This window comes from Lycorma delicatula, chromosome 7 (assembly GCF_047948215.1).
Source record: "Lycorma delicatula isolate Av1 chromosome 7, ASM4794821v1, whole genome shotgun sequence".
Classification (NCBI taxonomy): Eukaryota; Metazoa; Arthropoda; class Insecta; order Hemiptera; family Fulgoridae; genus Lycorma; species Lycorma delicatula.
The window spans coordinates 70,583,743-70,611,200 of NC_134461.1; the positions used below are offsets into that span (position 1 = coordinate 70,583,743).

Consider the following 27,458-nt stretch of genomic DNA (forward strand, 5'->3'; position numbering starts at 1 on the left):
CTATAAAATGGAAATAAACAATTAAGTTAGATATAGCAGAATATTTCAATATTTTCCATCATGATAAAATATATGAGTATATATATATATCATGAGTATATTTATGGCATAAAGTTTTTAAAAAAATTTATAATACTAGGTGTGATATCTGTTATCATAATTTCATTTTCTTTTAAAAAGGTTTGCCATAACTGAAAAATTTCTTGTATTTCGTTTTTTATAAAAAGTTATACTTTGTCAAACATTAATTATTGTAATGAAGGTAAGAGAAATAGATTAAAATAATAATAATAAAAATGGTGCAGAATAGATGGTAAAAAAAATCATTATTAGTCAGATATCATGTTGATATGTTTGCCCTTTATTGGTTATAATGAAATAGAAAATGTTGATGTAATGTAACTAATCTCTCAGTTGAATTTTTTATTAAAATATTTGTTGTAAAGTACTTTAAAAAAAAAAACTCAGATGTATTACAGATGTTGAGCATAAATTAAACAAAATTTCCCTTTAGAATATGGCTTCAAAAAAAAAGTAGCTGTTTAATATAATTTGAACTGGCAATGTTAACTTTTTTACTTTTTATTATGTTAAAATGAAAAAGAGTCTTCTTTTAATATCTATTTTTGTTTTTTTTAATGTTTTTTAGTTCCTTGTCAAAATGGAGGTACTTGTCTAGATGGTGTTGGTGATTATACATGCCTTTGTGTTGACGGTTTTGGTGGTAAACATTGTGAAGTTGATATCGATGAATGTTTATCAGCACCCTGTTTAAATGGTGCTACATGTACCCAATATGTAGATTCCTATACGTGTACATGTCCATTGGGTTTTTCTGGAATAAATTGTCAAACTAATGATGAAGATTGTACAGATTCTTCATGTATGAATGGTGGAAGATGTGTTGATGGAATTAATAATTATACTTGTATTTGCCAACCAGGGTAAGTTGAAATAACGTTTTTTTAAATATATTATTTAATTAAAGTTGATAATTTTTTTAAATTTAACTTAAAATTTTTTTAATTTTCGCTTTATATAAATTTCCTTTTTGATGACTGATAGTTGTTAGATTTTTTTTGCTTGATGATGTTGCCACATAAGCTTTAGCATGGGATATGGAAATTAAATTTTGTAGAGTATGAAAAATGACGATACCTGACCAGGATTCTAATCCAGGTCCTCCAGATGGAAGGCTGAGATGCTACCATTCCACCATGGAAATCGGCTTTTGTTTTCTAGATGTATTTTATGTATATTCAAGTCTTACTCTTCACCAAGTTGATTGATTTTGATGATAATTTATCTTGAATTCTGTATTGAAGCAATTCCTCTGGTAATCCAGAGGACTATTTTTATCATAACTTTAAATGGAGGAATTTCAAATAAAAAAATATATTGCTTTCATAGATAATTTGAAGGTACTTTTCATTTTTTTTTTGTCATTTCTTAGTAAGAGATTTTGGAAGTTTAATGTATAATGAAAGCCTGATGCCATTGTGGTATAGGAAATATTTTCATATGAAAAAATTGGGAAACTTGGATTGAAAATAATACATCTTCCTAGGTTGTTTATCTTATTTGTTATCAAGCTTCTTTCTTTCACATTTCTTATGAGTGCCTTTTACATATCAGCAGTTATGTGTGTATTGTTATGTATCAGCAGTATTTGAAAATATTGTTAATGTGATGGTTTCTGTAATTTTATTTATTTTTTCATGTTTTTACAGATATACTGGTTCAAACTGTCAGTCACGTATAAATGAATGTGACTCAGCACCGTGTCAGAATGGAGCTACATGTAATGATCACATTAAATATTATACATGTCACTGTCCATATGGTTATACTGGTAAACATTGTGAAAACTATGTTGATTGGTGCACAACAGAACCTTGTGAAAATGGTGCTCAGTGCCGTCAATTGAAAAATTCATATCAGTGTTTGTGTGCTCCAGGTTGGACAGGGAAAGTATGTGACGTTGAAATGGTTTCTTGTAAAGATGCTGCTATCAGAAAAGGTATTTTCTTTCTGCTTGAATTTTTCCTTCAGAAAATTATTAATGATAGTTGCTATTTCAATTTGCATTGGCAGTTATAGTCTTTTGTTGCTAGTAATAGTGTTGCTGGTTAAAGTATAAATAATTTTATATTATAATATATAAATTACTTGTTAAAATCAAATAGTTCTGTGGAAGTAAGTTCAAGTTAAATGCTATAGAATTCATATTATTTTTCTTGTAATTTGTTATTAAACTTTTTTTTGTTAGTTTTATTATTATTTTTTAAACGATTATAGTACATGTATATATGATTATAGTATATGGATGTTTATAACAGAACTCCTTGGTTCCAAAAATCATAATGAAATCAGTTAAAAGCATCTGGTTTTCATATTTATGTTCATTATACTAAGTTTTTCATTGTGGTAGGCACCACTGTATGACCTTCACTGCATATCTGGTTAGCAGTTTGACTCTCAGTCATGACAAAAGCAGCAGAAAGCTCAGCGTATGATGTGGTTTATCACAGAATGTAAGATTGGTTATCACAGTTCTTTATAATTATTGATGTGAATGTGGCAGTGTTGCGCCTATGAATAAAAGAATACTTAAGTGGTTTAATCAGTGTAAGGAAACAGGCAGTGTCTTAAAGGGGAAATCACCAGGCAGGCCATCCATATCTGAACAGATCTGAGCATCTTGCATGTGTAGCCTGAAAAAGTCATCAGCAAGGCGCAGTTTAGAGTTAAGAATATCTAAATCTACATAGTATAAAGTGGTGCATAAGAGGCGTAGACTACGTGCGTATAAGATACAACTTTTACAGGAAATCAAGGCCAATGACAAATTGAAAAGATTGGAGTTTGCAGCTTTAATGCTTAACAACATTGATGAAAATGAGAACTACCTAAAAAATGTTATGTTTTCAGATGAGGCGACATTCCACATTAGTGGGTCAGTAAATCGACACTTGCAGGATGTGGGAGTAGAGCCACTCCATGAAATTATTGCATATCAGCATGACTCTCCTAAAGTCAATATTTGGTGCAGGCTGATATATGACTGTATTGTGGGTTCATTCATTTTTGTAGAAGCACAATTAATGGATATATTTTCTGTGACATGGTCAAACTTTACATCTCTACAGATTGACAATATTGAAGAAGAAAAAGGATTAATTTTCTATCAACTAGATGGTGCTTTGCTGTATTACAGCATTGTGTCTGTGCTGCACCAAACATTTGGTTTCAAAGTGGATGCAATGGAAGGGGAGGGCTGATTGCATGTTTTATTGTTTTTATTGTTTTGTGATATGCAACAGCTGTCCATTGGTATAATTCCAGTAATTTTCACATTGTTTCAGTTTTTCATTTATTTATTTTTTTTTTACTTTCAGGTGTCTCTAAAGATGCACTTTGTCACAATGGTACTTGTGAAGATTTTGGAAACAGTCATAGATGTCATTGTGATGCTGGATATACCGGAAGTTACTGCAGTGTTGAAGTAAATGAATGCGATTCAGCGCCATGTCATAATGGAGCTACCTGCCAAGATCTTATTGGTTCTTATATGTGTCATTGTGCTAAAGGATTTCAGGGTCAAAACTGTGAATTAAATGTTGACGATTGCCAACCAAACCCATGTCAGAATGGAGGAACTTGTCATGATCTTATTAATAAATTCAGCTGTTCATGTCCCCCTGGTAATTCATTTTGATATTTATTATGTTTATGTTTATATATGTGTGTTTGTGCACATGTACAATTTATAACTACTTCTTTTTTTTATCAGTTAGAAGTTGGTTGTGCTAATATGCTAATCCCTGTATTAACATAGAGAGTATAACTTTCATTGGGTTAAATATGTAAATGAATCTGGGACTTTTTTTAAAAATTTGTTGTTGAATCCTCTTGTTGTATGGCATTTTTGTAATAGGGCATACAATCCTAAGAGTCCTCCTAGGTGTATCCATAAAAAGTAGGAGAAAATGTGATTAAAATATATTAACAAGTAATTTATCCATTATTGTAAATGTCAGTTATTATTTTGCCATTTAACTTTATAATATATATTTGTTTTAAATTTTTTAAGTTTTACTTATTTGTATCTTCAAGTACACACTTGAAGAATTTAACAGATTTTTAACTAGATGTTTTTTTGTCTATGGCAGGCATTGTTCTAGAATCAGTTGTGGTTTCCTTATATGCCACTTTATGTGTTTGTACATTAAAATCATATTAATCACAAAAAAAGTTGATCATTTATTTGGTGCTGAATATTTTAAAACCATTTTTAGTATTTCTCTTCATTTATACACTTCTTAAATATTTATACATTTTATATTTCACCGTTTGTTAGAATTTTTATTCAATAGTAATTATGTTTCAGTTTTAATGATTTTGATTTTATGTTAATTTTTTTAAAGTGGTAGTATTCAGGATGTCTATCACAGTTTTATTAAATTAGAATCCATAGGAAGTTGCATCCTGGATTCATGATATAAATGTTTTCATATAATCATGTTATACCTAGTTTTGTCAGGCTAGGATACATTGCTATTAAAAACCAACAGTAAATGATGCTAAAAGAAATAGAAAACACAAATGTTAACAGCTAACAGAAATTTTAATAGGTAACAGAAAGACATAGGCAAGTGACTGATGGTATTGAAATAAATTTAGTATGGTTATTTCTACAATTTGTTAACCTTCTGCTAGGAAAAGAAGTTTTAGCTGCCATAATACTCTTTCTCACCCATAAAGCTTAGGTGCTAGGGTATTAAAATTGGTGAAATTAAGAAAAAAATTGTGGGAATATTGTATTAAGGTATTTGTGAATTACTTATGTTATAAGAAATTATGGTTTAAAACCCATGCTGATCTTCATGGCAGAGTGGTAGTATCTCAGCCTTTCATCGGGAGGGCCCAGGTTCAAACCCCAGTCGGGCATGAGATTTTTCATATGCTAGAAAATTTTTCTTTTCATATTCTTACAGCACAAGTTTTGAGTTTATGTCATGAGTTAATTACATGAAAAAAAACCTTACTGCTTGGTTGTTACATTCAGTAGTACCAGCTGGCTTTGAGTAGACTAAATTCTGATAATAAAATATTTCTTGTATGTGAAATCAAAGTTTGGATACGTTCAAATAAATAGTTTCCACGGTAAATCTAATACCTTTAATTTCATAAAGGAAGCCTATGACTAGTTTTTGTTTATTACTGTTAAAATATACTCTGATTTCAGGAAGAAAAAAAGATAAAAAGTTAATAAAACTTATTTCAAGTAATAGTTAAATGTTTAAGGTGCTAAAGAGAAATTTTTCATTTGTAATTAACATTTCTTTTTATTTTTAGGTACTTTGGGTATAATTTGTGAAATTAATGTCGAAGATTGTAAACCTGGGGCTTGTCATAATAATGGAACTTGTATAGACCGTGTTGGTGGATTTGAATGCAGGTGCCCTGCAGGGTTTGTTGGACCACGGTGTGAAGGTGATATAAATGAGTGTTTATCTAATCCATGCGCTGAACCAGGAACCCAAGATTGTGTTCAGCTTGTCAACAATTACCACTGTAATTGTAAACCTGGTTATATGGGACGTCACTGTGAAGTCAAGGTTTGTATAATTTATATAATTTGTAAAATAAAAGTTATTCAAATATCCAATTTTACTTTTTATTTATTTATTTATTTTCTTTTTATACAATGAGAACTGTCTATCTATTTATCTTAAAAAAGTAACAAATGAAAGATTTCTAAACTTGAATCAGTTACATACAAGTATTCCATAAGATCTAATTTATGAGTTCTTATGATTTCGATCCTTAAAGTTAAGTTACACTTTGGACAACAAATTAGTGATGAAGTTTCTTTAAAACAAGGCAAGATCTTTACCATTAATTATCTACTTTTTCTCTAAAATAAGTTGAAGAAATATCTGAACATGTAATTAATTTTATTTAATCAATTAACTTGTAATTTTAATTCATCAGTTAAATTAAGATATTTGCCATAATTTTATGATCTTATTTTGATTCTTTTGCATTCACATTAATTTTAATTCATGACATGTTTTGTTATATTTTTTTATGTTAGTTATAATAATGATAATTTTACAATAAATATTAATTTTTTCAGGTTAATTTCTGTGAAAGTGGGCCGTGTCAGAATGGTGGTGTTTGTACAGCATTAGAAGCAGGACATACATGTTTATGCCCAGGAGAATTCTCTGGAAGAAATTGTGAGTTCTTGGGATTTGATTGTGATTCTGATCCTTGTCAGAATGGTGGCACATGTCACGCTGTGAGTAGTGGAGGATATAAATGCGAATGCCCTCTAGGTAAGTTATTCTATTTTTTTTTAATAATTGAATTTTTATTAACATATTATTTTCAAAAACACCCTAATAACAATACTACCAGAAAACATCAATCCTCCCACAATAAAAGAAGTATACCAAGCACTGGGTAAGATGAAAAATTACAAAGCAGTGGGAGAAGATCAGATATCTGTAGAGATCTAGAAACATGCAGGAAGATCAACAAAAATTGCCCTTTATCAACAACTTGTCAACATCTGGATCAAAGAAGAACTACCAGAACACTGGACGACAGCTCTCATCCATCTGCTACACAAAAAAGGGGACAAAACACCCTAACACTTACAGGGGAAACAGAGGAATCTCACTCTTAAGACAGAACTTACAAAATTCTTTTAAAAATCATCATTAACAGGATCAGTTCACAAGTGTAGAAAGAACTAGGAGAATATTAGGGAGGTTTCAAATCCTGGAGGAGCTGTCCAGACCAGATCATGAGTCTCAAGCTAATAATGGATAGTGGAGTGGTGGATCATGCCCAACAAAGTCGTGTACAAAGAGTTGGAACCCATTATTGATAGCATGCATAAGAGGAGAGAAGTATTCTTTGGATATATCATGAGAATGCAAGATTCATGACTTCTGAAACCGCTTGTACAGTACAATCTGGACTTGAAAAACACCAACAGGATGCAAAAGGATCAGAGAAATTAGAGAGGATGTTAAGGAAATCGGCCATATATCAGAAGACACCATAGATAAGATAAAATTAAACAAGAAAATGAAGAACAAAAATGTTCGCTTCACACTCACAAGAAAAAACTCACAACACGAACATTTTCAACACTAGGCACAAAGATCAGAATTTATGAAAAAGTACTGGGAGGATTGCAAGGCCTAAACAATCCTATTGAAGAGGCTTGGATAATTGACTGACTAAAGTGATCCTATGTGGTCATGAAAGATAATAATTATCTTCTTATTACATTACTCTTACGATTAAATGTTTTTTTAAAAATTATTTTTTATTTGTTATATAAATACCATACTAATTGTGAGTGGATATTTGTTTTGTTACACTAAAAGTATTTTATATATTCCAAAACTGTCGTTGAAAGTTTAAGATTTGAATTATTTTTTTGTTGTTTTACTACAGTATTTATTTAATCACTATACTTGGATAAAAAATGTAATTTTTATTAATTTTATTTAATTTTCACATTTATTCAGTCAGTGTAGTTTATAAAAATGGATCAAATTACTAAATATTCTTTTTCCTAATTTTAGAAAACTATTTCTTTTATTCTTATTATTATTAAAATTGTTGTTAGTTGAGTATGAAATGAAATAAGTATTATTAGGTAGTAAATTAAATTAAAATTGTTCATCATAATTAAAATCAAAGCAAATGAGAAATTTTTTTTAATGAATGGTTTTTGACAACTATTTTTTATTTTGTCTATTTTCTAAATTAAGTTTTCTTATAAAATATTTTTATTTATTCATTTTTTATTTTCATAGGTGCTGTTGGTAATCATTGTGAAATAGATTCAAGAAATGAATGTGCTAGTAAGCCATGTCAACATGATGCGACCTGTCAGGATAGAGTAGGAGATTATGCATGTTTTTGTCCTCCGACATGGGGAGGGAAGAACTGTGACATATATGATCCTAATTTCCGTGGTGGAATTGGCCGTGCAAGTGTTGTAGTTAAGGTACATTCTTTATATTTATTTTTAATTGTGCTGCTGTCTTCAGTATTGTTTAGTATAGAATATTTTTAATAGTGTGTATTTATATATTAAAAGTTCTAAAAACCACATTTTTAGAAGATGCCAGAGTTATTTTTAGTATTAATAAATTTATTTTCAAATTGCCGTAAGAATTTTCTTGATATGAAAAAAGGTTTTACTGTTATTAAACCTTCACTGTGTATTCTGTTTTAAAAACAGTACAATACAATATTTTAATATAACAATTTCATGATGTATTATTACTTACTATAATCTTTTGTTAGTTATTTTTCTTAACTAATTCTGATTATTAAAACACAATGATATGTTTGTGTTAATTAAATAATTACCACTTAATCTAAAAAGTATCGTCATGATGCATATTATATAAGTTCAGTTTCATTTTTAGTAGATTAAAATAATTGAATATATATATATATATATGTTCTCTCTAAAGTAAAGACAGTTTCATTGTAAAAAAAAATTATTCTGAAAACTTTATAAATATTTTTTTATTTCTCTTAAACTACATACCTTATACTACTTCTCTACATAACTGCCACATAAATTAAGACATTTATCCTAGTGATACACCAGTTTTTTAGTCTGGTTGGTGATTGAGGATGATGCCATTCACTTAACTGCCGTTTTCTCTGCGGCATGTAATGCGAAATCTGTGTTTCATCGCCAGTAACTATCGAATTAAGGAACTCTTTACCTTTTTCTGTGTAGCGCATCAAAAAGTTTCATATCTATATGGATTTTTTTTGTGACGTACTGTTAAGATGTGCGGCACCCAATATATGCAAACCTTTCTGAAGCCTAAATGGTCATGAACAATGTGACTGAAAACAGCTCTTGAAACAAGAGCTGTTAATTCTGTTATTTCTAAACCTTTCACGTCATTTTTGGATATTTCTTTCATTCATTGTATTATCATCATACAGCAGCCAACTGCCTATGAATTTCAGCCGGCTTAACATTTTGATGGTTTAAAATCATATGACTCCTCACACTTCACAGTTGGTGGTAACATCAATTTTCTTATTCATTTAACGTAATAACTCACACGTAATCAAAGATACTACAACGCGACAACTTACCGACAACAATGTAGTGTATATTACTAGCGTGGCCATGAACGGCATAGGTTTGCCAACCTTAAGGAGAGAAATTTCCCAGCGGTCTTTACTTCAGAGATATTCCCCTTATATATAAGATCATCAAATAGCTACTAATTTATATTTATATATTTTTTTTTTAACTCGTCTAATTTCCTTCCAAATACTATAATTGGCTTATGCATTTTTTCAGTATTTCTACTTGTAGAACCAGTTCTGAAACAGATTTTTTTTTTCAAGAAATAATTATTGCTGCTTACAAAATGCCTTTAATATTCTTATTTGACTACGTAACTGTAATAAGTAGTTAATAATTATTTTCATTAAATTCTTTATTCATTTTATGTTTTTTTTTTTTTTTTAACAGCCGCCTGTTATTATATCTGCTGTTGATATGGAGCTAGAAAGACAGAAGGAACAGTGTATCATTAACAACTGTCGAGAAAAAGCTCATAATTATCGTTGTGATGAGGAGTGTAATACATTTGCATGTAATTTTGATGGTAATGATTGTTCACTTGGTATTAATCCTTGGAAAAATTGCACTGCACGTAATTGTTGGAGTGTTTTCATGAACGGTCGTTGTGATGAGGAATGTAATAATCCTCAATGTCTTTTTGATGGCAGAGATTGTGACAAAACACTTCTTCCTTGCAAGTAAGTTTCATTTTGTTTCAATTTTTTTTTTGTTTTTTAGTTTCTTTTTTAATGTTACAGATTGTAATATTATAATAGATATTGTGTAATAAATTATAATAATCAGTTTGATCTTTAGTCTAAACTGAAGTTTGGTCAACTAATAATAACTGTTGCAGTGGTAGTTGATCAGTAAAAAAAATCATTTACAATGTAATCATTGTAATTAATTCAACTGTTTTATTGGTCATATATATTTATATATATATACACACACACACACACACACACACACAAGGGCCGTTCAGAAAGTAACCTCCATTTGGTTATAAATAAAACACAGTTGTAGGTAAATACATTTTACTATGTACATCTTAAAACTACATATTTCCTCTACTTTTCAGTATAATTACCATTTAAATTTAGGCACTTATCATACCTTGTCACTAACTTAGAATCTGCGGCTGCAAAAAAAATCTCCTGTCTGTTCCTTATTTACGGAACTTACAGTAGCCTAACTTTTCTGTCACTACCTTGAACAAAATAGTCCTGGAAATTTGCGGGTATTCATTGGAAAACTTCAAGATTGTAAAACATAGATTTTCACGCACTTGGCATCAGTCTTTTGAACCAGTTCATGGTTGAAAACAGATGGACGGCCACTCCTTTCTTTGTTCACTTTTGAATGAACGAACCCAATTGCGTAAAACTCCTTTGCTCATAATCTTTAGTCTATACACAGCACAAAGTTCCTGATGAATATCTGCTGTTGAATATTGTTTGCCATGAGAAATCTCATAACAGCACGCACTTCACACTTCGCAGGGTTTTCTATTGCAGCGCACATTTTAACAAGCCACAGAAAATCAATGAGCAATTGCATGAGCTTGCTTCTGCCAAGGCTGGATGCCGACTGGCTTCCTGCGCACATCTGTACAAAAACGGTAGTGCTACCCCCACACCATCCATATAGTGAACAAACAGAGGTTATTTTCTGAACTGCCCTCATACTTATATTAATTATTGGTAAACATTCTTAATTTCGGGAAGGTTTAATTGTACAGACAAATAGAGGAAAAAATAAAGTTCTGCTTACTTAGCAAAGTATATATAAAATTCTTGAATATTGTAATACAATATCGTAATTCTGACATATTTTTACAGTTATCCCTTTTAAAAAATGTTAATAAAAGACTATATATATATATATATATATTTGTATATGAAATGACACTTACCTTATTTTTTTTTTATTCCAAAAGCACTTTCGCAGAATCCCGTACCATCAGTTGTATGTTTTTGTATATTTGATTGTAATTTTAATCTTTTAATTTAAATTAAAAAAAGAATTATGTTTTATTTGTAATATTATATAAATATATCTTATATGCAACTGATGATGTGGGATCCCATGAAAGTGCTTTTGGAATAAATAAAAAAATAAGGTAATTGTCATTTCATTTACTGTATAATGCTGTACTTGGGTTGTTCAAGTAGGTTTTTGATTATAAAAATACAATGTATTGGCACAGAGGAATGTGGGTCTTGTAAGTATTGACTCGAGAAAAATATTTATACATATATATATATATATTTTTTTCTTTTTTTATTGAAAAGGTGTTTAGTAGGCAACTACTATGATAAAACAGATTGAGTAATATATAATTCATCTTTTAAGATTTTATTTGGGAGTACGTACTTTCTTTAGCTAGATGAAAAGTTGCATTTCATTTGAAGAACAAAACAACACATCTCCCAGAGTGTAACTGTTGCAAAAATATTGAATGAGCTGAGCTGCATAGAGAATAAGAAATTTGTACCATATATTGCTATTTGTATTTTTAACATTTCTTCAGGATTGAGTATTGAAATTAATGAATTAGTTCTTTGTTTTTTAAATATTTCTGTTTTTAATTATTATTTTTTTTAATTTTAAACAGCCCTGTATATAATGTGTATTGTAAAGAACATTATGCAAATGGATATTGTGATTATGGATGTAACAATGCAGAGTGTAACTGGGATGGATTGGATTGTGAAAAAGAACCTCCTGCACTTGCCGATGGTGTTATTTCAGTTGTACTTTTGATGGATATGAAAATGTTCAAAGATCATCGTGTTTCTTTCCTTAGAGAGGTAATCTTATTCTACTTCATAAAAATAAATTTTATTTAACATGTCTGTTCCCTTGCACCATCAACAATTATTTGTAATATTTCTTTTGGTGTGTTTATTTTTGAATTATTAATTAGCAAAAAAAAAAAAAATGCCTGTTTATAAATAAATGTTATGTATAAATTTGTTAAATAAACCACCTAGTACAGAATATTGAGATGGAACATATCTACCTTAATTTTTTTAAATTAAACTTATATCATTATATTAAAATCTTAATTATTTTATCTTTTATCTTCTCCTTAATTTTAAAATTGAGGTAAGATATGTCTTATCTCAATATTCTGTACGAGGTGGTTTATTAGAATTTAAATATAATTTAACAGTACAAAGGAATAATATGAATCATAAAATGATTAATTTCAGTTTTTTTTTTTTTTTTTGTCTTCAGTCATTTGACTGGTTTGATGCAGCTCTCCGAGATTCCCTATCTAGTGCTAGTCGTTTCATTTCAGTATACCCTCTACATCCTACATCCCTAAGAATTTGTTTTACATATTCCAAACGTGGCCTGCCTACACAATTTTTCCGTTCTACCTGTCCTTCCAATATTAAAGCGACTATTTCAGGATGCCTTAGTATGTAGCCTGTAAGTCTGTCTCTTCTTTTAACTATATTTTTCCAAATGCTTCTTTCTTCATCTATTTGCCGCAATACCTCTTCATTTGTCACTTTATCCACCCATCTGATTTTTAACATTCTCCTATAGCACCACATTTCAAAAGCTTCTAACCTTTTCTTCTCAGATACTCCGATTGTCCAAGTTTCACTTCCATATAAAGCGACACTCCAAACATACACTTTCAAAAATCTTTTGCTGACATTTAAATTAATTTTTGATGTAAACAAATTATATTTCTCACTGAAGGCTCGTTTAGCTTGTGCTATTCGGCATTTTATATCGCTCCTGCTTCGTCCATCTTTAGTAATTCTACTTCCCAAATAACAAAATTCTTCTACCTCCATAATCTTTTCTCCTCCTATTTTCACATTCAGTGGTCCATCTTTGTTATTTCTACTACATTTCATTACTATTGTTTTGTTCTTGTTTATTTTCATTCGATTGTTCTTGCGTAGGACTTCATCTATGCCGTTCATTGTTTCTTTTAAATCCTTTTTACTCTCGGCTAGAATTACTATATCATCAGCAAATCGTAGCATCTTTATCTTTTCACCTTGTACTGTTACTCCGAATCTGAATTGTTCTTTAACATCATTAACTGCTAGTTCCATGTAAAGATTAAAAAGTAACGGAGACAGGGAACACCCTTGTCGGACTCCCTTTCTTATTACGACTTGTTTCTTATGTTCTTCAATTGTTACTGTTGCTGTTTGGTTCCTGTACATGTTAGCAATTGCTCTTCTATCTCTGTATTTGAACCCTAATTTTTTTAAAATGCTAAATATTTTATTCCAGTCTACGTTATCGAATGCATTTTCTAGGTCTATAAACGCCAAGTATGTTGGTTTATTTTTCTTTAATCTTCTTTCTAATATTAATCTGATGCCTAAAATTGCTTCTCTTGTCGCTATACTTTTCCTGAAACCAAATTGGTCTTCTCCTAACACTTCCTCCACTCTCCTCTCAATTCTTCTGTATAGAATTCTAGTTAAGATTTTTGATGCATGACTAGTTAAACTAATTGTTCTGTATTCTTCACATTTATCTGCCCCTGCTTTCTTTGATATCATTACTATAACACTTTTTTTGAAGTCTGACAGATATTCCCCTTTTTCATCAATATTACACACCAGTTTGTATAATCTATCAATCGCTTCCTCACCTGCACTGCGCAGTAATTCTACAGGTATTCTGTCTATTCCAGGAGCCTTTCTGCCATTTAAATCTTTAAATGGCAGAAAGGTCATTTAAAATTTTAAAAGGCCAAATAAAATCTTTAAATAAATATATTTTATTCTGTTATGGTTAAATGATTGATTAATTTTACATTTGTTTAGTTTGACATAAATAGATTCGATTAAGACCTGCTATATATATATATATATATATATATATATATATATATATATATATATATATATCTGTTGGTTATATGTTGGTTATATATATATATATTTCTGTTGGTTATATATATATTATTTCTGTTGGTTTTTTACAGTTGGGTCATCAGTTACGGTCAACTGTAAGAATTAAACTAGATATGATTGGTCAGGAAATGATTTATCCTTATCCACCTTCTGGAGAATCTGGATCTAAAGGTGTAGTTGCTTACTTAGAAATTGATAATCGCCGTTGTCGAGGACAAGAATGTTTTCTTACAGCTACTGAGGTAAGTCGCATATCTGTAAAAGATATTTATAATTTTTTAAATATTCTCTTAAATTTTTTTTTTACTTTTTATAATTTTTTACTAAATTTGTTTGTATTTCTGACTATATAATAATAATCTATAATCATTCTGGTAAATTTTGTAAATAAGTTTAATTAACATTGAGTCTATTTGCAATGAATAAATTGAAGTTACATTTTATTGAATTTGAACATGTTTTAAAAAAATGAAGTAGCTATTAAAATGAAGTTGATTCATGGAAAAATAAGGTTACTAACTAATTGTAAATGTTTCTAGGATTATGAACACTTCTTATTTAAATAAATATAGTGTAATTGTATTTCTTTATAAAAATATTTAAGTTAATGGATGTATTAGTAATATAAATTACTACCTTGAAGTTCGGTTTTAATGATTGTATTTTATTTTATTTGTTTAAATAGGCAGCAGATTTCTTAGCAGCTACTGCACAAACGCATACTATGTCTACTTCATTCCCTATCTATAAAGTTGAAGCCGTTAGCAATGTGGATCCAACTCCTGTTCCACAGACATCTGGGAAATTAGTATTGCTTGGAATTATATTAGTAACATTGGTCGGCTTACTTTTGGGTGTTCTTGTTACTGCTCAGAGAAAGAGAGCTCATGGAATCACATGGTTCCCGGAAGGTTTTCTGCGGCAAACAAGGTTAGTTATCTCTTCATTTATAATACCTTTTCTTGTTAAGAAAATATAATGACTAATGAAGTTGGCCAGATCACTATTTTGTACATATGTACATACCAAGAGAGGTTTCAGAGTTAATTTGGGTTAATAAGGCAAGTAATTAAAAAAAAAAAGTATATAATAATTGTGTTGTGTTAAATAAAATTATAACTTTTTAAAGTTTTACGTTACCGTAAACAGATGTATTATTAGAACAAACTGCAACCAAGAATTTGGCATTACAAAGCAGTATTTTCATAGTTATTTGATTGCAAACTTTATATAATTTCAAGACAATTTATAAATAATGATTATTGAATTAAAATGTTTTTGGAACAAATGAATTATTGTATATTAGAGTAAATAAAATAAAATTAGTAAATTTTATTACTATTCAAGTGATTAAGTACTATACAAAATATTCAATAAATTTGTGTTACGAGGGAAAAATTATATACTTCTTTTAATTCGGTTTATCAATTAAAAATGATATTTTATTAGTAGTACTTTTTTTTATATTATGAAAAAATATATATCATTGTCTCATCAAATGTAATAATTTATGTTCCTTTATTTCTACAGCAGTGGTCCACGTAGAACATCAAGAAGACGTGGCCCAGATGGTCAAGAGATGAGAAATTTAAACAAGCAACCAAGCATTAATTGTTTGGAAGTACCACAACTTGGTGTTAATCATGGTGGGCACTGGTCTGATGATGAAAGTGAATTACCACCTGTGAAACGTGCACGTGATAATGGCTATTCAAGTGATCATACTGCCATAACTGATTATGAAGATATGTGGAGTCAACAGCATATGGATAATAGAAATGTTATTCTTACTCCACCATCAATGGTATGTTTTTTTTTTGTCTATAATGTATTATGTCTTATAAAATTGAATTCATATGATGAATAAAAATTTATACGAGGGCAGTCCAGAAAGTAACTTATGTTTGTGCCTAGCATGGTAATGGGAGGGGATAGAGCTGCCATCTTGCAGTCAAAACGTTTCTATTCTCAGTATGCATCAAGCCTGTGATTTTTCTACTTTGTTGATTGTTAATTATTGAAATGTGAAAAATCCCGCAAGTTGCGAGGTGCATTCAGTGATTAGGTTTTTACTGGCAAAAAACTTCAAACCAATTGAAATTCATTGGCAACTTTATGAGGTTTGCAGAGACGGAATGAGTGAAAGTGGAGTGAGGGAGTGGTGCATCCAGTTTAAAAATGGCCGTACCAATGTTCATGATGAGGTCCACAGTGGTTGGCTTAGCCTTGTGGCTGATGAACTGATGATGAAAATCAACAATAAAATTCATGAAAATCGCTGCATTATGATTATGGAACTCTTGTTTCATTTCCCCCATATTTCACAAAGTTTACTGCATGAAATTGTGTCGAGGAAGCTTGGTTATCATAAGTTTTGTGTAAGATGGGTGCCAAAAATGTAAGGCAGAAAAATTGAGGCAGATTTCTACATATTATCTAATATTCTACATAATAATAATAACAAAGAAATTGAAAAGCTTGTGCATCGTTATGATAGTGCCTCAATCTAAATTGCAACTATGTAGAAAAATAGTTTAACATTGTCCCTTTCAAATATATAAAATAAAATTTCTTTCTTTATTTAGTTAGTTTTTTATTTCAAAACATAACCTACTTTCTGGACAGCCTTTTGAATTAAATACTTCTTTTTGCTTGTTGGGATTTTTTTTACTGCTAATGGTGTAGAAAATTGTCAGGGAGAGACTTATAAGATTTATAAGGTTATAAGATTTTAGGAAAGTAAAAAAAATGGGTTATGGCATTCACTAACACAGCAAAGATGGCATTATGAAGTTTTGGTCTTCTCACTGTAGAAAATATTTGTTTAATTAAGAAAAATTACTATGAAATTAAAAATTTACTGTTTTACTGATAGTGAAGTTTATTTAATTTTAATTCTTCAGCCACTTGCAGAGCTAATTTGTTGTGAATAACTAAAAACTAATGTAATGGCTACTCATGCAGTCATGTAGTAGAACAAATATGATTTGTTCTTCATAATAATTTGTGGTGAAAATTATTAAAAAATTATTAATTTTCATTATAAACTGAATAAATTTCAACTTTGAACAGAAGTTTCTGAAATAATGTAATTTGGAAGTCCCCTCAGCAATTACTGTAGTTGAAATTATTTTGATTCTAAGAAAAAAACTTAAATTTAAGTTTGAATTTCATTAATAATATTAATGATACTAAAATTAATAATCTATATTATATTTGAGGCCAAATACAATTAAAAAAAAAAAAACAAAAAACCAACATTAGATTCTTGAGATTGATTGCTATTAAGGCTATAACATTTTTTTCTCTTTATATAAATATAATAGTTAGTGGAGTTGAATAAATGTCTTTTGTAATTGAATAAATAAACATTAGTTCTCTTACATTTAATTATGTTAAACATATTTTTATTTATAGGAAAATGTAGGTGTTGATGTACGTGGTCCATGTGGTATGACTCCATTGATGGTTGCTGCCGTCAAAGGAGGAGGTTTAGATACAGGAGAAGATGAGGAAGAAGATGCTGTTATCGCTGATTTAGTTGCTCAAGGAGCTGAGTTGAATGCAACTATGGATAAAACAGGAGAAACTTCACTTCATCTTGCTGCCAGGTAAGTATTTTTATATATCAATTTTTTTCTGGTTGAATACTTATTTGTAAACAGTCTTATTTTGAGAAACTTCATGACATTATTCTCATCAATTTTAATGTAATAAAAATTATTTTATTGATGATTTACTTCACTTTAATTGATAGTGATAAATTATTTTTGTTGACTGTTTTTATTACTATTTTTCTACAACTGAAGATTTTATGTTCTTTTTGTTTTTTACTTTTAATGATGTTTTGTCTTTCCTGAATCCTTTTCTAACACTTTTACAAAACTAATGTGGTGTTACCACTAAATTATTATCCATAGGTGATCATTTGATAAATGAAAGACTGATTCAAACAAATTTTCATTAATGATATTGTTTACCAAATATGATTACATTCTAAGCACAGATTGGTTGGTCAGTGTTCAAGAAAAGTTAAATTTACATTTTTAACTCTTTTCAAGGTGTACATGATGTGTTTTTCCACAATCAATATTATTTTCACAGCAGATGAAGGAACACTGCAATCAGATGTATATTATTACTTTATTGTTTAATTTGTTTTTGTCCTAAAACAATAACTTAGACGTTTCTCTAACTTCATAAGTTCTCTAGTTCCTTTGGAATATGTAATGACATATGAAAAAATTATCTTTTTTTAGAGTTGTTGGCCGAAATAAATTTCAGTTTTTTTTTTTAATTCTGAGATATTTTAATATTAGATCGTTTCCATATCTGCTAATGTTATTATTATATATATATGAGATCAAAGCAGCTGCACTTCAGAATGTAATATGATACCTATTTCTAAAATATGTTCTACAATATAAATACCTCATAAAAGATGTGTCTACTTTTATGAACTGTCTGGGATAGGTTAGAAAAACCTATTTTTAAGTATAATTGTTCTGATCTAACAACTAAGACATAAATAAAATTTAGAAAAAAATTGTAAGTATTTTGAATAAGAAAATGTCTGAGCTGTTATTTCTATGAGAAATAAAAATGTTAAGAAAAATTAAATTTTTTAATATTATTTCATAAAATTGAAATAATTGCATTAAATATTTTCAGGTATGCAAGAGCAGATGCTGCAAAAAGGCTTCTGGATGCTGGAGCAGAAGCCAATTCACAAGATAACACGGGTCGTACACCATTGCATGCAGCCGTGGCTGCTGATGCTAGAGGTGTTTTTCAGGTATGTTTTTATTAAAGTGTTAGTTTTTCTTTTATGTTTTATGTAATTACTCTATATACTAGCATTTATATATAATGAGAACAGTGTGTGTGCCGAAACTATAAATCACAAAGAGCTCTGATCTTTCACTGCTTAAGCTAATTAACTATATTAGCTCTTTATAACTATATAGATCTATTAACTATATTAACTATTAACTATATGGATCTTTTTTTAATATAATTATCCAAGTTTAAAAAGGTTTCTATTTAATTATGATGAAGTATTGAAAGAAAATAAACATTTATAAATATTGAAAATATAAAATTATTTAATAACAGAATAGTAACTAATTAGAAAATAGATAAAATTAAACATTTATCATCAAAAAAAGAAATAATTGTAGTGACTAGAATAGTTGTAGTTAACATTGAACATAATTATTCTTAAGTAAATAAAAATATACTTGCTTTTTTGAAGAACTTGTTTGTTATAATGTGCATTCCATTAAAAATTTTATTTTTTAATTTGGGTCAAATGTTATTAGTCATAGTTGATTTGTTAAACAAGTAAATTTGACTAAAGTTGTCAGATCATTTGAATTTAAATAATTGTATTAATTTTTTCCAGATATTGTTAAGAAACCGAGCAACCAATCTGAATGCAAGAATGCATGATGGTACAACACCTTTGATCCTGGCTGCTAGATTAGCGATCGAAGGTATGGTTGAAGATCTAATTAATGCAGATGCAGATATTAATGCGGCTGATAATTCTGGTAAGACAGCATTGCACTGGGCTGCAGCTGTCAATAATGTTGATGCAGTCAACATTCTTTTGGGTCATGGTGCTAATCGAGATGCCCAAGATGATAAGGTAAATAAATAATATTTTATTAATATATTTATTTTTTTTAAGTAAGGTAATTAACTACAAAGAATAGTTAGATAATGGTAAGAACACCTGACAGAGTACATAGCTTTTTCATCGTAGAGCTTTGATTAAACTTGTTAATTTAAAACTTGTTTATAGACAATTCAATGTGTCTTGGTATATCGGCACAATTTTGTTTATTTTTATATAAATACATCTTATCTACTGATGATTCAGCTTGTACGCCAATCCAAATCGGTTAATTCAGGTTATTTTGGTTTTATCGGTTAATTATTTTTGGTTCTGAACATACCATGGTAGAGCTTAGCATTGTTGTAACTTGCAAAAGTTTTATAAAACTGTGTGATATAAATGTAATTTATTTAAAAAAAACTACAATGATAGAATGGTTTTCTAAAAGCAATAAAAAGAATTCACTGTAATCAATTGTGGTGTTCTTACAATATGCTGTAAAATTTACTTACAATATGGTATGTTTATTTTGGATGCCTTAATTTTTTAGGTTTATAAAGATTTTTTTGTTTTGATGTCGTGAAAAAGTAATTCAAAACATAAAAATTGTGTTCTGGACAAGAAAATGTTGTCATTTTCTGTCAAAGAAAACCATTTTCTATTATAATGTTGTAGTTTATAGTCTAGCAAACTAGCCTATTTAACTATGCTTGATTCTTCTTACTATAACTATTCAACATCTCAGCATTTGACTTGATCTTTATCTCCTTTCCTAAAGTTGTTCTTCACATCCAGTTATTTTAAAGTATAGACAGACCACAGTGCTCTTTCTTTAACAATTGCTGTAGTTTTCAGGGCCTTTGTGATCCTGTATTTTCTTTCACAATTTTCTTTATGAGGAATAATCAGTTTTGAAAAGGATGTACAAATGATAATGGAATAATTCCATATTATTGTACTTGATTAAATTTTTTGCTGGATTTATCTGCATAGAAAATTAGAAGAAACTGTTTATTTTATTTGTCTACCTGTTACAATGTATGAGTGGAAGTTATTGATGTAATTAAAAAAAGTTACTCCTTTTGGGTATTTCTTTATGTTTTGATTCCAAAATAAAAATTGTACATTAGTCTATAAATTGGTGTATTTATTTGGTTTAACCTAAAGAAAATCTAAATAGAACTCAATCTGAATGATTTAATCTTAAGAAATTTTATAAGTTAACTGTATTAATTGAAATATAAATCTTTTATTATTTTTTTTTTAAATCAGGTAAAAAGATACTTGTCTTGTATGAAGGGTGTTAAGCTTCATGCATTTTTTTTAGGATTTAAAAAGTAGTACCATTAAATAGGACAAAAGCGTATCTGTAATTTTCAAATAGAAAAGTTTTATGATTTAAGCTCTATATATAGATCCAGCAAAGTTCAGTGACATTGTTGTCAGCTTTTTATTATTTTGTTTATACATATTTAATTTTCATTTCAGTCATGTTTTTTGTTTCTTCTTTTTTATAGGATGAGACTCCATTGTTCCTTGCAGCAAGAGAAGGAAGTTTTGAAGCATGTAAAGCTCTACTTGATCATTTTGCCAATCGTGAAATTTCAGACCACATGGATAGGTATCCAAGAGATGTTGCTGGAGAGCGACTGCATCATGACATAGTCAGATTACTGGATGAACATGTTCCACGGTCACCACAAATGGTGTCTGTTATACCTAATGGGCCCTTAATCGGTAAGTGTAATTATGTATGTTTGTGTTTGTTTAAAATAATAGAAATTATTAATTTAAAATTATCTTGTAAAATTTAATTCATATTTTTTTAATACATTATACTTCTGTGGGTTCCTTCATTTGTATAATTAAAACTTTCAGAACATTTGAGTAGTGATCTAAGTGGCTGATCAATGTGAGAAAGTGTGAAAACTGTTTTTTAAGGTACAATCATTCATGCTGAGTATTAGTCTTCCTTAGATTTTCCTCAGTATATATATTATGTAAAAAATAAAAAATTTAATGTTTTTTTTTTAATTTTTTAATTGTTATAAATATTTATAACTGTTTATAACAACATTTTTGTTGATTGTTTATAACTTTTGTTTTCATTGTAAATATTTTGTTAAAAAAAAGAAAATATTATATCCAATGCTTATTGTTAGTTTTTTCTAAAACAATCTGAACATTTTTAATCCATTCATATTTTCTCTTGCAGAAAGTTTTATTGATTTTTGTAGTTGAATATCTTTTATATAACCTATATTAATTTTATGCTTATATAAAAATGTATACTTTTTATAACTTATATTAATTTTCATGGGTAAAACTTAATCTATTTTAACCTTACTCTCATTATATTACCTTATACTTTATTGTTTTTGCAGTACTCACACGATTGAATACAATTAATTAAATGAGTATTTAAAAAAAAAATATTGTCTATTAGTTGTGTGCGAGTTTAAACAAATTCTTTTGAATTACTTTAAGGTGCTAAAACATCATGCAAATGCAGATGTCATTTTTCATAAAAAATCATGTATAAACATCTAAAATTGTATATCATGATCAAAATGCAGAAATCGATCTACATTGTAAGACAAGTAGTGTGCAAAATGAAAGGAAAAACAATATTAAGAAACATGGCTGGCAACCATTTCATATTTTCCTGAACAGAATATATTACCAATTTTATTGTTGTATGGATAAATAATTTGCTAGTCCAGTTATGAATACATACCTAGAGCTGTGAAAGATCTATTGTTTCTTATCCAGTGACATGTAAAATTAGTGATTTAGTTAGTAATTAGCTGTTAGTATATCACTGAGATAGAAAATACTTAGTATTGAAATTCATTATTTCATGTTACAGGGTCTCCTAATCATCACCATCTTATTAGTCATCCGACTGTGATCGGTGCAGGTCCTAAACCTGGTTCAAAAGCAAAGAAAAGACCTAAGTCTAGCGGTGGAGGTAGCCCGAACAGTCCAGATACTGAGCAACAGCAGCAGCAAGCTCAACAACAGCAACAAGGACAAGTTCCTGGAGTTGTAAGGCGCAAACCGAGTGTTAAGAAGAATAAAAAGCCACCTGGATTAGAAGGTGTAGATACAGGTGGAGGTATGTCACTTGAACAACCTGGATCGCTTTACAGCAATGCTGGTTTGCCACAACCACCTGCATATGAAGACTGTATTAAAAATGCAGTATCGCTACAAAGTCTACATAACATCAGCTTGGACTCTGCATATCAGTATCAAGCGCTTCCAGGATTCCAAGCACCTGGATTCCAAGAGCCATCACCACCACACAGTGTGACTATGTCACCATCACCTGCAAAAAGCAGGCCATCATTACCGACTTCTCCGACACATATGGCTGCTATGAGAGCTGCTACGCATCAGAAACATGCAGCAGCAACTGCAGCGATGCAATTTGATTTCTCTGAACTACCGTACAATCCGAACATGGCATTCCAATCTCAACAGCAACAACAACAGCAGCAACAGCAACAGCAGCAGCAACCGCAGCAATATTATCACTACCTCACACCACCTTCTGATAGTCTTCAGGGACCAGAGAGTTTCCCAACTCCGTCACCTGAATCTCCATGGCACTGGTCGTCATCATCGCCACACTCAAATTCAGATTGGTCTGAAGGTATATCCAGTCCTAATAATAACAAACAAGCTGACGCGATATACATCTAATAAACATAAATAGACATTTTACTTTATATTATTAATCTTTTATATATATTTATTCTGTATATTTTTTTATTTATAAATATAGACTGAAAAAAATATCAAGCCAGTGAAAATAGTTATAAATAATATAAATATTAATGATTTAATATTGTTAACAATTTATTAGAATTATTCAAAATGTATTTTTGAATCATGAACAAAGTGCCTTGTTTTATTATACTGCCTTGTGTCATTTTTTATAAAACATCATTGCTCTCTGATCTAAACGTGGTGTTTGAATTAGATTTTTATACGATCAGTGTTGTTTGTTAAATTGTAAAAATAATTATTTAATTAAGATATTTGTTTTATCGTGATAAACAATTAAAGAAAATTATCAATTAAAAATTTTCATCAGTTTGTAATATTTTTTTATTTATCAGTGTTTATATAAGTGTGTGAATGATCTTTAAAAAAACTTTCATTATAAAAATAAATAAAACTAAAATTATTTTATGGCCAGATTATGCTGTGATATTCACAGCTTTTTGAGTAAACAAATAAATTGATTTATAAAATTGTGATGATTGCTAATAATTGATTAGTGTGTTAGTTTTGTAATTAATTTTTATAAATATACTATATATAGATATGTATTAATTTTTTTAATTGTAAGATTTTTTTTTTAAAAGATTTTGATTTTTATATCATTGACTATTATTATTTGAGGTTAATGTGTGTTTTTTTATGTTAATACAACATGGTTTTTATATTGCATTTTTAACGCTGCATTATTGATCTCCCAAGTTTTATATTTATAATAATTATTATGTATTTAATTTTTGATAACTGATTATTTTGTTAACATGTTTTATCAATATAATTTTATACATATATTTTTTTATAAGTTTTGTGAATCAAATTCAGTGAAATATTATGTGTATTAACCCATTCATTAGTAATGCTTTTATGGTTAATTTTTTTCTTCAATATACAATTTTATTGATTATACTGTTTAAATTTTTGAATGATATATCACACGTAGGTGTGGATTCACCCCTTTAAAAAAAATTTAAATGGCTAAGCACTTTTAATGAACAATTAAATACTATTTTCTTTATGATGATGTTATGATTTTGTTAAGTTGTTTATCTCATGTTACTTATTTTATTTATAGGAAATAAGAAGAATTTATTGTGATTCATAGAGCATAACCCTAAGACTCTGTGATCCAATTACAGATTTTTAAATATATTTTGGATTTTAATACTATTGCACCTAATTACCCTTTTAAAAGTATCGTTTTATAAAAAAGTAAAAAGTTTAAGAATTATTATTGGGAGCATGGCAGAATGTACGTACAATGATCATACAATTATTATAGTTAATAATGCTATAGAACAAGAGATTTTACTGCCTGAAATGTCAGAATGTTTAAATTTTTTTTAGAATATCTGGAATCTGTACATCATTGTGTTCTACGTGCATCAACAAATTGGAAATCTAATTTAAAAATTATATTTATCAGCATTAGATTAGTTAGAATTTATTGTAAGTTTTGAGCCTTTTAATCTAATTTTCAGACCATTTAATGTATGTGACACATTACTTATATATGAATGTCCATTTCATCTTCAGTATATATGCTGGTTGCTTTTAATGTATTGTCAAGCTTACTAAGAGATTGATATACGGCTCACTTGTCAATATTTCAAGCCACCTCTTAGATTAAAGTTTCCTTTTCACCCCAATATTTATCATATATACCTATTTTTAAATAACTTATTTCATTATTAACCATTATTATTTATTATTCCATAACCATAACCATTATTATTCAACTTTAACCATTATTATAGCCTATTATTTTATAAACTAAAATAACCTATTTTTAGGTTTGTAACTTATTCACATCTGATATGCTTATTGTTGATTAATTAGGTTATTTTACTTTCTGCTATATTTTGTACAATGTTATATTTATTATAGTGTATGTAATAACCTGAAAGCGGGTCAGTAGTGTGCTGTGGCATCCCCTCCACTCCTCTTAACGCCACTCAATGACTACTCAATGACACCAGCAGCCAAAGTGGTAAAGTGGTCACATCCATTAATTTGCAATGATTTGCACTGTATCCTATTATGATGTTACTATTACAGTAGCGATACATGTTCTGATAATTTGTTATTATAAATAATATTATTTATGCCTAATATTTTGGTACAAGATGTATATGAAGTAATTTATTTATTTATTTTTGAAAGTATATGGTTTTTTTTTCAAGTATGTTCTTAAGGTTTTTAACAGTTAAGGTTCTTAAGGGTAGTGGTGCTGCATGTTGCAAAATGGGCTTACTAGTGAAAGGGTTAATTAAATATCGTTAAAACTCTTGGATAAAATTTAATATAATTTTAAAATATATTATTTAAAAAAAAATATATATATATAGATATTATATAATTTGTATAATATTTAATAAAAGTATAAATAAATACTTGTATAGTTTCAATTTTTTATAATTTTCTTTTTTACATAGTTTTATTGATTAGTTTAAACAATATTTATATATTATGTACATTATTTTCTGATTTCAATAGATGGTTTGTATTTATTATTAAATGTAATTTCATATTGTTTTTTAAATAAATTTTTTTTTCTTTTGTTTTCATGACTGACTACTTAAAAGCATAAATTCTGGAGTGTTCTTTTTTTATATAAGAGGGTATTTAAAACATATTTTATTATTAAAAGACTAATTAATAATAATTATAATAAATATTATTATTTTTGCCATTATGTATGAATGATTGTGTTAATGTGACTGTATATATTATATAATTTTATTAGGTTAAAATTTGTACAAAGAAATTAGGTTAGTTTACATTAAAAAAAAAAACTCTTGTTATAATATTATTGTTGATGTATAATTTATGTGCTACATGATTTATATTGGTTAAGATAATATTATGTTTGTAAAATAAATAAAAAAATCATAGTAATAATAAACTGTTTAAATTTTTAATTGGTTTTTCTTAGATGTAAATTAATGATTTATTAAAAATTTGATAAAATCTTGATATTACACTGTTAATTATTTAATAATAATTATTAATATCTCAGTGTGATATAAAAAAATATTTTTTGAATGATATAATTTTTAACCATTAAAATAACTTACTTAAAATTTATGTTAAATTTGTTACAAATGATTTTTTATACTAGTTATATAAAATTGTTACTGATAAAAATTGTTATAAATAAAATTAATTAGATGTAAGTACTATTTTAATAGTACCAAGCTTTTTTCAACTTTTAATTTATAAAATGATATGAGTTATTTATTTCATTATGTTCTCAGATTATTAAAAAATAAAGTTCCAATAAGAACTTAGTGGCAATACTTTTTATATGAATACAAAGTTTTGAAATTTTTAACAAAATTATACATAAAAACAAACTGTCTTGATGTTCAATTGTTGTAAAGTATATTATTAAGAATTAATATTATCTATAATGATCTTAAATATTTTCCAAATCACTGTTGTTATAACTTGGGATAGAACATTGTATTTTCTCAACCATTTACTTGGTTCTGTGTATAAACAAAAATGACTGAAGGTTTTAAGTTATGTTTTGTTAATGTGGTTTGCCAATAAATGACTATGAAATGTTTCAAAACATGTTATTTATTACTTGTTAAAAAGGGTCGAATTCTTGCAGAATAGCCTGTTATATTAAAAATAAATATCTAAACGAAACTGGGAAATGTTTTTTAGTATATGTGTATTTATATGGTAGGATCATATAATTTCGATGAAGAAATTGGCAATGTCCTGGTTGCTCCTGGGAAAATTATACTTAGGAATCTTTGTTAAGCATTGCTTTATTATTACCACATTTTTAATCAGTTTTCTAAATTAATACTTTGTATTAATAAAGCGGAAATTAATGAGGGAATACTGATATGTTTATTGAAATATATATAATGTAAAAAATACAAATTCAGGTATTTTATTTGAAATAATATGACACAGATATTCCTCTTTATTCCTTTATTTATGTATTTCAAATAATTGCCCTTTTTTACATTTAGTAACAAGTATTGTATTAATCTTT

General features: G+C 28.4%; 1 protein-coding gene across 2 annotated transcripts in view; it reads left to right on the top strand.

Annotated features, from left to right (window-relative positions):
- The window catches only part of N (neurogenic locus Notch protein), a 486,560-nt gene extending 459,987 nt beyond the window's left edge, over positions 1-26,573 (top strand). The window contains exons 14-29 of one of the 2 annotated variants that reach the window (XM_075372134.1): positions 650-944; positions 1,731-2,020; positions 3,399-3,704; positions 5,359-5,621; positions 6,143-6,344; positions 7,845-8,038; positions 9,545-9,834; positions 11,754-11,949; positions 14,109-14,279; positions 14,723-14,967; positions 15,568-15,841; positions 17,455-17,648; positions 18,709-18,832; positions 19,442-19,687; positions 21,175-21,394; positions 22,527-26,573. In XM_075372134.1, coding sequence (XP_075228249.1) covers positions 650-944; positions 1,731-2,020; positions 3,399-3,704; positions 5,359-5,621; positions 6,143-6,344; positions 7,845-8,038; positions 9,545-9,834; positions 11,754-11,949; positions 14,109-14,279; positions 14,723-14,967; positions 15,568-15,841; positions 17,455-17,648; positions 18,709-18,832; positions 19,442-19,687; positions 21,175-21,394; positions 22,527-23,365 — 4,349 coding nt within the window. In that variant the 3' untranslated portion in view covers positions 23,366-26,573. The remainder of the gene's footprint in view (positions 1-649; positions 945-1,730; positions 2,021-3,398; positions 3,705-5,358; positions 5,622-6,142; positions 6,345-7,844; positions 8,039-9,544; positions 9,835-11,753; positions 11,950-14,108; positions 14,280-14,722; positions 14,968-15,567; positions 15,842-17,454; positions 17,649-18,708; positions 18,833-19,441; positions 19,688-21,174; positions 21,395-22,526) is intronic. The other variant, XM_075372135.1, reaches the window with a different exon arrangement.
- The last annotated feature ends 885 nt before the right edge of the window (positions 26,574-27,458 follow it).